Here is a 13,618-nt window from a genome sequence, read left to right on the forward strand (position 1 = left end):
GACCTAAAAATAAAAATTAAAAGTAAAATATAAATGTTTTTTTTTGCAATAATGCAATTTACACGCAGTAGTTTCAATAAAGTATAACTGCCTTTTATCCCATACACAAACCGCACAACATAATGCTTCTTGACTGGATTACGGATGGGTACGTCTGCAGTTTGTAAACCCTTATAAGCCTAAAAAAACCTCTCTTAAACTAAACAATAGACTACCACATTACGTATCTATCCCTGCCAATACTGCCTTACCCATTTGAGCGCTGTGATCTTTGCTAAAGGCACAGTCACTAAAACACAGGCGTACTAGGGAGATGGGAAGTGGTGGCGTCATCACGCTCTGCGTGACATCCTGGTTTTGCAAAGCGCTGAGCTGTATATCAAATGGATTAAGGGAAAGACTTGCCATGTCTGGTGAAACATACTTATAGGTTGAGCGAATTCTAGTGTTGTGTTGACGTAGCTTATCTATCCATTGAAACCAAGCTATTGACGCACAAAGCTGGTGGCAAGATGGCGTAGCACCTGCCACTACAGGTTTAGACGATCCAATTGGAGTCAAAACAGAGTTAAGGACACTGGCCGAAAGTAAGGGTTTGCCGGATTGTTCTTAGGTTACTGGTCTGTTTGATCCAAATCACGGGACGGCATCGCTGTCCAGCTGTGAGACAAATGTCGACAGAGGAGCTGTCAACATCGGACAGCGAAACTGCCTTGGCTGGTACTGGAGAGCGATGGGCTCCGGTTGGAGCTGTGGCCAACCCTGAGGATGAACGAGGGAAACGGGACTTGTTGGAGCCCAGGCGGACGGGCACGGTGTCGGCAAATGCAACTGAGATGGCGGCCAGGCTACAGAAACTTGAAGAGGATCAAGAACTGTCAAACTCCTCGCTTCTCGCCCTAACGTCACACTTTGCACAGGTACAGTTCCGACTGAAGCAGATCGTCCATGCACAGAGCGACGAGAAAGAGAGGATGCTCATCGATCTTGAGGAGTTCGCTTTCAAAGGCTGTCCGCATGTTGTTGGCTGTCGGGCGAAGGATGCGCAAATGCTGGAGAACTCGGTGAGTAAAGGCTACTAACAGCTGTCCCTGTATCTGCACCTGTATCTAGCCTACTGCCTGTTGCTACAAGGGTATCAGTTATTGTGTTGTGGTTTAGATTCAACAACATTGTTATCAGAAATGCACAGTTGAAGTCAGAAACCAAATCTCCATTAGGCTAATCAGTGAAAATATTGTGGCGGTGCAAACTCGGACTCTCAAGAAGTCTGATGGTTGGGATTGCAGTATTTCATTGCTAAGTACATGATCCAAAATTGTCTGCTCTGGCCTGGATAAACACCATGACATTAGAGAGGCCGGCAAACAAACTGACCCACAAATATTAGGAAGAAAGTGATAAACAGGGATCAAATCAGAAGAGAGCCTCCCTTGCTCACTCATGCACACACACACACTGATGGATTATTCTGATGACTGTTAGTAAAGATTAACACTGTGTCTTAATCTATCTCTTCACCCACACACACACACACACACACACACACACACACACACACACACACACACACACACACACACCAACCACACACCACACACACAGTCTCCTGTCTGCTGTGATTAGGTTTTGATTTCATTTATCAAATAATGTGGACAAGCATCAGTGCAAACTGATTGCAGAGGGGAGCCAGTGCACCATTGTTTTTCTTGTCTCCACCCTTGCAGTAGTAAAAAGCTGTTTTCTGGGAATTTGTAAAATGGTTTCCTTTTTCCTTATTTGCTCTTTACATGCCTTTCATGTAGGAGGAACTGGTGAGTATTTCCTGCCAGATCTCTCTCTCTCTCTCTCTCTCTCTCTCTCTCTCTCTCTCTCTCTCTAGCCATTATAAACAGATACATAGTTCCTCATTGTAACAGCATACGCAGAGATTGTCACCACTGTGAATACATTATGTCAAACAAATATTCACACAGTACTTTCACATTCTTCAGTTTCTTGTATGATTATCTGGTGAACTCTATCTATCTAATTGACTGATGTTTGTGTGTGTGTGTGATTGTGTTGTTTCTGTGTGTCATTTTGATCACAGAGTGAGCGGGAGAAGAGAGAGCGTTTGGAAGCCCAGAGAGAGAAGCAGAAGGACCTGATTGTCCAGCTGAAGACCCAGCTGGATGACTTGGAGCGCTTTGCCTACCAGGAGGGCAGCTATGATTCCCTGCCCCAGTCAGTGGTAATGGAAAAGCAAAGGGTAAGACTCCAGCTGTGTAATGATGAACAGTCTTGTTGATTAACCTGTTACTTTATGTATGTATAAAATCATCAAGTTTAGTTAAAGCAATATTGTCTTCATGATGACCACATATGAAACATATTCTCTGCAGGTGATCATTGAAGAGCTCATTAGAAAGCTTGATGTGAATCTCAATGAGGACATCGGGAACCTGAACCCGGACGAGCTGAGGCAGAGAGTGGACGCCGCCATCGCACAGATCGTCAACCCGGCCCGGGTCAAAGAGCAGCTGGTGGACCAGCTCAAAACCCAGATCCGAGACCTGGAGATGTTCATCAACTTCATCCAAGGTAAGTTCACTGATTCCTGAGAGGACACGGTATATCCAATGAATGCTTGCCTCTCATGGACAGCTATGGTGGCATCTTTTTATTGATTACTTATGAAACCAGTCCTGTTTGACTGTTTGTGTGAATCTCTCTCTCATTTTGTTATTGTTGCATTGTATTGCTAATAATTAAGCCACATGTTTTGATTTTTAATATCTGCACAGACGAAGTGGGAAATCCTTTACTGTCTGACGGCCAGCACAGTGAGCAGGCTGGGACGGCCCAACCTAACTCAAGAGGCCCAGGGGGAAAAAAGAAAGGTGAGTTGTTTGGGTCAGTGTCCTAGTCACATTGACTTATACTAGCTAATCCTAAACTATAATAATCTTCCTATTGTTTGTCATGCAGTTTGTGTCTGAACGTGCCAAATTAAAGCCCTTCCCCAATTTAATGATTGTAATTATCAAGCATTGTAGCTATTTATGAAGTTCATGTCATACAATGCATTCTTGCTTTAGCTATAGCTAAAGTAACCTGTGATAAGTTAGTGATATAGACGAGTGTATTCAAGTGTTATGTATATATGTTGTTCTTTGCTGTGTGCAGTGGACCCAGAGCAGGCCCAGAGGATACGTGAGACGGGCCTGCAGCTGATCCAGCGCGCCCTGGCTGTCCTACAGATCTTCGCCGTCAGCCAGTTCGGCTGTGCCGCGGGCCACGTGCCCCAGACCCTGTGGGCCCAGGGCAGGGAGGCCAGCAATCAGGACTACGGCCCCCTGCTGCAGCGTCTAGAAGCGGCGGTGGAGCGTGTGCGTATCCAGGCGCCTCGCCGGCAGTCGGCCTCCCAGGAGGAGCAGCACATAGTCAGCTACACCGTGTGCCTGTCCCCTGGCGGGCCCCGCGATGAGCTGACCACCACCGTGCGCAAGGACCTGGCCATGGCCCTGCGTGACCTGCTGGCCCACGGCCTGTACGCTCCCTCGCAGGGCATGAGCCTGGTGCTGGCGCCCATCGCCTGCCTGCTGCCCTACAACCCCAGCCAGGCCAAGAACATGCACCCTTGGGAGCTCTTCGTCAAGTACTACCACTCCAAGGACGGCCCGGCCTTTGTGGAGTCGCCGGCGCGCCAGCTCTCGCAGTCCTTCAGCCTGCCGGTCGGCGACGGTCCGGTGACGGTGACGCCCAAGCAGTCGCTGCTGTGGGCCGTGCACTCGGTGCTGCACGAGCACAGCCGCTACAAGCGCGGCGCTGACTCCGAGTTCAAGGCGCTGGTGTGCATGGCGCTGAACGAGCAGCGGCTGGTCTCCTGGGTCAACCTGCTCTGCAAGTCGGGCACGCTGGTGAGCCCCCACTACCAGTCCTGGAGCTACATGGCCCAGACGGGCTTCGAGGGGGCCCTGCGCATCCTGGGCCGCCTCAGCCACCTCAAGTTCAGCCTGCCCGTTGACTTGGCCGTGCGGCAGCTCAAGAACATCAAGGATGCCTTCTGAGGAGGAGGGATTGGACACGGGGCCTCTTCCAGCTTTCTGGTCCCCCTCTCTCTTATTTCTCTCTCGCTCTCTCTTCCCCCTTCTCTGCCCCCCTTTCATTCTCTCTTTGCCTTGCTGTGCTTTTCACAAGTGTGCTCCCGTGTTATCCCTCTGTAGAAATGAAGGAGAAATGGAAAGAGTGTGTGAGGGAGAAAAGTTCCTAGATGGGGCGGAGAGGATGAAGACCACAGGCCTTGGGCCACCACTGGCTGTCCATTCAAACTAATGAGGGCAGTGTGAATCTTAGATATGCTGCATTGCTATTCCTTAAAATGAAAATCCTTAAAATGCTGGAAAGTTGCTTTACAGTGATTTCTGCATGAGTGCCCTGCAGAGCTATCAAAGCAGATATATCAAAGTTACCAACACTAAGATGCTTGAAAAAGTTGTCTGTATGTCCATTATATTATGATGTGTGTAAGTTCAGTCCAAGAAACTGCTATTTCTAATGGAAAGCCAAGGTTGGGAAGGTTACTTTCGAAATGTAATAAGTTACAGATTACTAGGTACCCTGTTACTTTTTGATTGGCAGACGAAAGGCGGCGCAAATTCAAACAAGTGAACCAATCATAAACAATGCTCAAAATTTGAGCACATACTGCCAAATGAATGGAGCCTGACTAGACGGCAAAAAGATGCAACAGAATGAATGTTATATTGTACATATAAGCTTTAATGCTATTTACTTCGGATGTAGCCCCCTTTGTAATCACCAATATTTTGATTAGTAACTAATTTAATTAGAGATTACAGATTACAAGTACATACATTTTGTCATTTAATTATGTTACTCCATTACATGTTACTAGTTATTCTCCAACCCTGTGGAGGGCAGAGCAAGATCGATATCAGATCAGGCTTTGTTATGCACTTTTGGAGTGTTGGAATCTTTCGCTGCATGCCATTGACAATGATTTAAATTTTAATGCCATTTTGTTTTTTAACTTCTCCTCATGGAGATATAGTTGTGCCATCAACTATACATACAGTGTGTGGGGGTCTATATACATAACTCATTCAAGGTTAAATCCACTTGACACTATTACGTTGTGTATGTTTCTTGTACTTGTACAGGATATTTGTTGACTTTAGTCTATGAAAATGGAGAGGAGGGGCAACTTTTATTGACAACCACCCAAGGGTGCTACTGAGTGCCTATAAAAGAGAAGAGGAAACATCTGGGTAAACAAGGACTGTCCACAAAAAATATGATATGATGCTGTAACAGGTGTTGAAGGAGTCATAGTTCGAAGGCCCAACGGTGACCGTCTCATGATCGTGTCCCTTTGAAGAGCAACATGTAGGTATTATCAGTTACCAGACTATAAGGGACCATATTAACAAGTTTCCTAGTCGTCACTCTTGTGTCACTGAATGTAGAAAAAAGAAGAAAAGACATCCACTGCAAACATCTATCCATTATCTATTTTTGAATTATTACCACTGACTTGAATATACGTGATTCTGAAATTGCTGGATATCATCATTTTTGTCAGCACTTGAAATCATACCCTTAAACAAAGTTGGGGAAACAGTTCTGAAACCTCACTGGCTTTTAGTGATCAAAAGGCCTGCTTAAATCCTCCCTCAAGTGTCAACCTGCTGCTTATGACATTTTAGTTCCAATAAAAAATAAAACTATATTTGTATTCTATATGCTAAAGCTTTCATTTTATCAAGGGAAATGCTTTGTGGAACATTTCAAGGTTCAGTTCTTGGTTCTCTTTTTGTTTGATGAACGGTGTTATGTTCTGTTATCTTTTCATTAAAAAAAATAGATGTCAAAGTATGCATAAACATATCCTGAAGTTCTGAATGTACCAAATCCTATGTATACTCAATCTGTTATAATCAGGTAGATTTGATTTCTCTTCGTAGCAAATGAGCCTCGTCTCTAAAGGTTAACCCTTTTATGATGTTAATTTACTGCATCTGTTTTAGTCATTTGTGTATTGATTCTTGAAATTATGTTTTTGTTCTGCATGGTCTGTTTAGTTTTGTATTTATTTATTTATTTACCGGTGAACTAGTCCTTATTTGGGGTAAACTTAAGTTTGTGTTTAACTGACAGCAATTCAGTTACACACTTATCTCAGACCAAGATCTGTTGTGACCTTTTAATTTGTCTTCTAAGAAAAAATGAATGACCTGCTGCATTTAAGGGAAAGTGTTTTTTAACACGCCTGTTGTACACATCCAGTGCTGATGATCTGCTGTTACTCGAAGTGTAACTCCTGTTTTTACCAATGTATTAGAGACCAAATAAATCCACCAGAAATATGTCTGATTTTTTAGTTATTTGAAAACCAAAGGTTTCTCAGCAAACACTGTAAATGCATTAAAAAAAAGATGTTTCAGACCATGTACAAATGTTAAAAACAAATGTTATGCCTCAGAATTTTAAATAGTCAATAACATACCTGAACTTTACCTTGATTAGATTAGATTAGATTGGATTCAACTTTATTATTGAGTACAAGTACTGATACAACAATATGCAATTTAGCATCTAATCAGAAGTCCCCAAAAGCAGTCAAAGTGCAGAGTATGTGGAAAAGTAAAGTGGAATATGTAAATAAATAAGATATGTACAGTAAGGATTAAGATATGGAGTATGAACAGTATAGATAGAAGAATAGCAGCAATAGAAGTAGGTAGTGCAGATATGATAAGTATATATAACGTGCAGGTGTACGTTTAAAGTGATGGTAGTAAATTAAATGAAAAAATAATAATAGTAATGTTATATACGGAGTAAGTTCAAAGGTATGATATAAGTACAATGCACTACAACACTAAAGGCAAGATAATAATTTAAAGAGATATACATATGAATACACTATACGTGGGGTCATTACAGTAGTTAAATGATCAGGTGTGAAGATAGGCAACAAAGGGATCATGTTGAAATGTTTTTATATTCAAATATTTTAATATATTTTAAAATATATTATTAAATATATTTATAATATTGTATCATAATGTTACATATTACATTTCCTATAATCAAGGGAATCTAATGAACTGTCAATTTAACTAACAGGTATCAATTTCTTATAATGTATTTTTAAATTGCAGAGGTCATATTCTATCACACTGTTATCATCCAAAGGTTTAACTCGGGTAAATTATCAATGATTTCACAATATTAGGTCTACATCAATTTGTTTTTTCAAACATTGACCACGAACCTGTCATTAACCTTCAGGTGTTTTATACAATAGCCTGTCGTCGATAAGACTGCCCACCCTCGTCACTTTTATACATTTTCCCATTATAAAATGTTGATTTGTGCAGCTGTAGGTAGTCACTTGTTATTGCTACTCCAAAACAATAGGTGGCGACATAACATTTCTCTTGTGTTGAAGCTTTCTCTGATGTGAAAGGTCACGCGGACGCTAGCAACTTCCTTTCCCGTCAACGGCGGCCATAGAACACCATCAGTAAGTAATGTTTCCTTAGAAGAAAATCTTTATCCATCTTAAAATGTAGTAGTATCTCTCTTGTTCTCAATTCCCTAGATGGGCAGAAAACATTTTAATTGACATCTATTTCAGTAACTTATGTTAGTTTATTCACGAGATTCTTAGATGGTAGGTATGTTGTTGCGGCGGTTCAAGCTCACGTCTCAGTATTCGAACATGGCATACCTGTGGCAGACGGGCTTTAATTTTAGGTCTAGTAATCGAGCGAACATTTTGCACATAATTTTGGAGTCCAGGCATTCCTCAGAATGTTGACTTTAGTTGTATCTGTGTAGTATATTGTCTGTTAATTAAGTTACGCTAGCTAAGTTAGCGTTAGCGTTGTATGTCCAGTCAGCCTTAGTTAGCTTTGTGGCTATGTCGGGAAAGGACCAACTGAAAGTACATCCCATGTGCACATTGACTTTGCATTTGACTGCAAGCGGACACATAGAGTTCAAAAGTTGTCATAAACCGCAGAATTATCTACGTCGACGTGTGACTTTTGTCTGGCATTGTCAGCCCCCAAACATGGTTGATGAGACTATAGCTAGCCAAGTTTAACGTGATGGGTCTATATGGGGTAACGATCCATTATTCGACAAATGTATTAACACTAGTTTGTGATCTCTTTGGTTTGTTAACGTAGAGATGGGCAAATTCATGAAACCTGGAAAGGTGGTGATGGTCCTGGCTGGACGCTACGCCGGACGCAAAGCTGTTATCGTCAAGGTAAGTCTACCAGCTCAAGTCATTCAATACGGGTGTGTGAAGGCCCAGGTATGATGCATTGTCTGTTTTTGTCAGGCATGACAACAGTTGGAGTTTACATTGGTGCCAAATTAATTTGTCGACGTTTTTCCTTTGACAGAACATTGATGATGGTACAGCTGACCGCCCATACAGCCATGCGCTGGTCTCTGGCATCGACCGCTACCCACGCAAGGTGTGTACAACCATGGGCAAGAAGAAGATTGCCAAGAGGTCTAAAATCAAGGCCTTCGTCAAGGTTTTCAACTACAACCACCTGATGCCAACCAGGTATGGAGCATTCCCCTCACATATGGGCATTTGTAATACTCCGGTAAACCAGTCCTAGATCTGGTGGTGTACTTTCTGAAGCTAATCTGGATTTTGAGAGATTAAATAATTGAGATCGATGGGTGATGCCCTAATGCAGCATTCCCTTCCTTAGCTTCCTGCTTGATTTCATCTCATTTCAATCTCCTTACACATCTTCTACCCTTTTCAGGTACTCTGTTGACATTCCCCTGGACAAAACCGTTGTCAATAAGGATGTGTTCAGGGACCCCGCTCTGAAGCGCAAAGCCAGGCGTGAGGCTAAGGTTAAGTTTGAGGAGAGGTGAGTCTGCTTTTCCTCATTTCATCCAAAAAGTATATGAGCTCAATAATGTGGTGATGAATGCTGTGTTCCTTTTCATGTGGTTCAGAACAGCGTGGCACACAATATCCCAATTGTGCCAAGGGAAATGTAGAGATACTATAGAATGTTTGCGTGCTCTTGCTAAGAAAAGTAATGGCCAGTAAAATGTCAAGAACACATGCACCAGTCAAATACATCCTAACCTTCAGACGATGGGCACTAGGATTGGCAGTGCTTATTTAAAAATGACAGGGTGCAAAAACGTTGAGTGTGTGTGGCTGATTTGAATGATATATCCACTACTTGGGGAAAGTGAAACTCTTCAAGAATTGACATGTATGGAAAGGCTACATTAAGAACATGTTGCAACAAGTCATCTTATTTGACCAGACTTTGATGGCTTCAGTCAATATAAGAGCAACTATTATTTAATACTTGACCTTTTGAAATTGGAGTATTAACATTTCAAAACTAACAGTAATAAGGTATTCAGATTTTCTGTTGACATGATCTACCAATGTATTTGAACATGCATCAAGATGTTCATCATACATATCCAGTTAGTGTGAGGCATGGATTTATTGGCTGGAATGGATTCATAGCAGAATCACTTTAAACACTTGCTCTGAATCTGCACTATCTATCTAGGCCCCTTTTTGGGCAAGGACCAGACCCCTTTTTGGGCAAAGGCCTTCGAGTCTACCTGAGCAAGGCCACAAACAAAGGACCTGACTGGATGTCCCCGCTCTATGCAATTAGTGCAGTGGACAATGGGATCGCCCCATTGGCTTTGGCTTTTAAGAACTATGGAGACTATTGGTGAAGGCTTGTGCTAATCATATTTTTCTTTCTCTTTGCAGATACAAGACAGGCAAGAACAAATGGTTCTTCCAGAAGCTCAGATTCTAAACCCTCACTTGTTTCTCAAATAAATGTGTAAAAAGGACCTGACTCATGGTGGTTTCTTGTGGCATTCATGCTCTTGAGCAGGTAAATTGCAAAATTCACGTCAGATTTATCCATATATTTTGATATGAGTGTAAAAATGCTGCCTCAAAGTTGCTACCATGACTTATTTAAGTCTGTATTGAAGAAACATTCTAATAAAAAAAAAAGTGGCATAGCATAGTTTTACAAATGCACTTAAACTGCCAAATAATTAGTGCGTGATCAGTTAGTCAGCCATGCCTTGGGAAACAGTTTTTCACCACAAGGTGGTGCTTGTGTCAAGGCTGCTCATACTTCTAATTGCTGGCCACTTCTGGTTTGTTCAACTCAGTTTCAAGTTAATAATTGATTTACAGTACTACTTGGTAAAGCTGTCTTACCATGGTAATGTATTTGGGTCAAAAATGTGCTCCAGTTTGGAGCGTGTAGTACATCAACCTACTTATTTTAAGATTTGTACAAGCTTCAATACTAATAAGATAATTGTTTTGTTCTCAGTCCAGTCAATGATGGTGACATTTTTCCCTTGCACATTTGTCAAAACTACCTGGCCCAGGATATGGCATAATATGCCATGTATGTTGCTCACACAGTGGCCTTTTGCAACTTCCTGATGTGCATTGTGAAGGACTGATCAAATGTACAACCTTTATGTATTCTGTCAGACAGCTAAGCTTTCAAGTTTAATCAAGATTGAATATTGAATTTAATATGACAGTGGGCTCGAACCTGACCTGATGTTTCATGCACATCTATACATCATATACTGTTTGCAAATTATTGTACTTACAGGGTTTCTGCGAGTCCTTAAGTCTCATCAGATAATCCGAATTTTAGGCCTTAACATGTCCATAAAAAGTCTTAATTACGATATTGACTGTTAATAAAAATGTATTGGATTATATGACTTTAAAGTTTTAAACTTCAGTGCAACGTGTGTGGGGATCACTCCACAACAAAACGATACCCACATGGAAACTAAAAAGAATGCAAACTTCAGCCCGGTCAGGATTTACTGGAGCACGCAAAGGTAGTGTGTTGCGAAGAAAAAACGACAAAAAAAAACATAAATGAAACATAAACATATAATAAATATATAAAACCACACACAACTTAATTGCATAGGCCTACTGCAATTAAGTTCTCTGTGGTTTTATGTTTTCTGGTGCACACAATACAATTTTATTGCAATATCTAGAGTTGGATTTCTTTTAATTTCTAGGCTTCCACCTGTGGCAGGTGCTGATGTTGCTTTTTGTCAAACATAACAATCGCTAAATAATTAGACTTATTGGATTATAGATTCAATTAGCCTAATGGAATATAGATTCGCTAAAATAAGCGGGGTGTCTGTTGGGCCCCGACCTGTTATAAATACAAAAGGTTGGGCCTCGAGTCGAAAAGGTTGGGAACCCCTACTTTAGACTACATGTTCAATAAGTCGGGGTCGTCATTCTCTTGTGGGGTAATGACGATGTAAGGGTAAGTCTACAGTCCCACAGTCTCTGAATCTGAGTGGTGATGGTGTATGCCTAGACTCGTATTCGTTACTCTTGCGTACATGTGTGTAGTCATGTTTAGTTTAATGTGAATAAATTCATTTACTTTGCAAGTAAATTTGGGACTATTGATTTTACTTCATATCTGTTGTGTTCTATATAACGCACCACCACTAGGTGGCGACTACGCGTTGAATGTAAGATGTTTTAGTATCAAAGAAGATGCTTCAGAATTGAGAAGAAGTAAAGAAAGAAATGAGGAATGACGTGTCCGTGTATTACAGTTTAGTTTAGTACAATACTACTTTCTTAATACACCTACAACATAACAATATCCTTCATACTTTGTTTGCAAGTAAGGATGTGAAATAGGTCTTAAATTGCATTCATAATGGTCATAACAAGGTCTTAAAAAGTCTTAAATGTAACTTGTTGAAACCGGCAGAAACCCTGTTTTGACCAGCCACCTTTTGGTGAGAGGGGATGCTCAGTTGGGAAATATCCAACACCAGTTATCTGCTTTGTCAGCCAAGGGGCTCTCTAAGTGTTACGACTGGCAGGAGTTCTCTTCTAATGAGCTCCTTGTTTATTCTTGTCTCATGAACAATATTACTATGAGGCATTGTTCTGTTCCACACAGACCGTGCTTCCTGATTCCAGTCTATGGCCGTCTTACTCCAGCAAGAATTCTTCCAGTCGCTGGCTTCTCATGGCTCCCCATCTTTGGGTGTGTATAGGCATAGTCAAGCACTTAAGGTTAGAATAGTCGCAAGTTAGGTATTTATTGTTTAAGAAAGTGTTTGATGCGTCTCCAGTGGGTGCTCTTCTCATGTTAAGTTCTCAAATAAGTTCCTTTTCTTCTGTAATAGGTCTGGGTCTTTGCCTTCTGCTTGACCCAAAAATTACACATCCTGCTTCTGGTCAAGTCCTTTAGTGCAGGGGTCCCCAACCTTTTTTGCATCACGGACCGGTTTAATGTAGGGGATTTTTTCACGGACCGGCTTCAAGGTGTCATTTTACACCACTTATTAGTCACGTCATCCATTCATATTGATGTGAGGCAAGCGCGAGTTTGATACAATGAAGCCCGGTCTGCTCATATACACAACAGCTAACATTAACGTTAGGTATTACGAACGTACAGTGCATGAAAAATACAACTCACCATAACTCCGAATCAGTGCTTGGTCTCCATGTGCCGAAGCAGTTTTGAAGGCTTCATTGGCTCGTTTGTTAGCTTGTCGCCACATATTAAACAGAGCGGACTTGGTGCTTGAGAATCACCTGTTGCAATAAACCCGTATTTTAAAGTAGCCTATGACTCCTGGTATTGTCTGTTAAAAGAAGCTTTCTTTTTTTGAGGTTCTAGGCTCCTTCTCTGGCTCCTTAATTGACCGTTTCACCTTTGAAGCTCTCCAAAGAAGCTCTCCAAAGATGTTTGTTTTATTACTAATTTTCGCTAGTATGCGGGCTTTTTTTTTTAAGTGACATATCACGTGAACGAGACAAGCGTCTTGACGTGACAAGAGGCACAGGCGAATGTTTCGTCCGGGAAAATCCGGTAGTTTTTCAAAATAAAACACCTTTCAGACTCCAATAATTAATACAGAGGAAATTATATAAATTATTTATTCTTTCTGTGCGGCCCGGTAACAAATACCTCACGCACCGGTACCGGGCCGCGGCCCGGTGGTTGGGGACCACTGCTTTAGTGCCTCTGTTCAGCTCTCTCTTCATCCATCAATCCATCCATCTATCTATAGTTATGTTATGGTTGGTGTGCTGTGTCTGGTCCTAAGAATTTCAGTGCCCAGTCTGAATCTGTGTTGTTATGTTCTCCATCCTCTTAATACTGTGTATAAAAGATTGTGTAGGTTTATCCTTGGCTGTCCTTTCACAACCCACCACTGTACAATGTATGAAACACTTAACTTTCCCTCTCTCAATAGAAGAAGACAGTTGCATTGGTATCACTTTATTTTTTAAATGTATTTATTTCAACTACCCTCTTTACTTAAATAATGTATTTGTACCAGTCTCATCTCATTACAATTTGACATGCCTCTCAAATCTTTTTTTCTACTCCCACAGTCGGTAAATCTGTTGGTAAAATGGCTTTTAAATAGATACAGATATATTGATATAGATAAATAGTTATAGATATATAGATATAACTATACATATACAGTATGTATTACTATGATTAACATTAACATTATTATGCTCCTGAGC

The 13,618-nt window shown here is 41.3% G+C and overlaps 2 protein-coding genes across 2 annotated transcripts; both read left to right on the top strand.

Moving 5' to 3' along the window:
- Nucleotides 1-630: 630 nt before the first annotated feature.
- On the top strand, nucleotides 631-4,112 carry rundc1 (RUN domain containing 1). The gene is made up of 5 exons (XM_080856900.1): nucleotides 631-1,064; nucleotides 2,093-2,251; nucleotides 2,385-2,583; nucleotides 2,787-2,882; nucleotides 3,169-4,112. Exons 1-5 carry the CDS (start codon nucleotides 672-674, stop codon nucleotides 4,050-4,052), a joined length of 1,731 nt encoding a protein of 576 aa, XP_080713026.1. The 5' UTR covers nucleotides 631-671; the 3' UTR covers nucleotides 4,053-4,112.
- A 3,352-nt stretch (nucleotides 4,113-7,464) lies between these two features.
- On the top strand, nucleotides 7,465-9,885 carry rpl27 (ribosomal protein L27). The gene is made up of 5 exons (XM_080856910.1): nucleotides 7,465-7,534; nucleotides 8,205-8,287; nucleotides 8,427-8,596; nucleotides 8,808-8,918; nucleotides 9,800-9,885. Exons 2-5 carry the CDS (start codon nucleotides 8,207-8,209, stop codon nucleotides 9,846-9,848), a joined length of 411 nt encoding a protein of 136 aa, XP_080713036.1. The 5' UTR covers nucleotides 7,465-7,534; nucleotides 8,205-8,206; the 3' UTR covers nucleotides 9,849-9,885.
- The last annotated feature ends 3,733 nt before the right edge of the window (nucleotides 9,886-13,618 follow it).

This window comes from Sprattus sprattus (genome assembly GCF_963457725.1).
Source record: "Sprattus sprattus genome assembly, chromosome: 18".
Classification (NCBI taxonomy): Eukaryota; Metazoa; Chordata; class Actinopteri; order Clupeiformes; family Clupeidae; genus Sprattus; species Sprattus sprattus.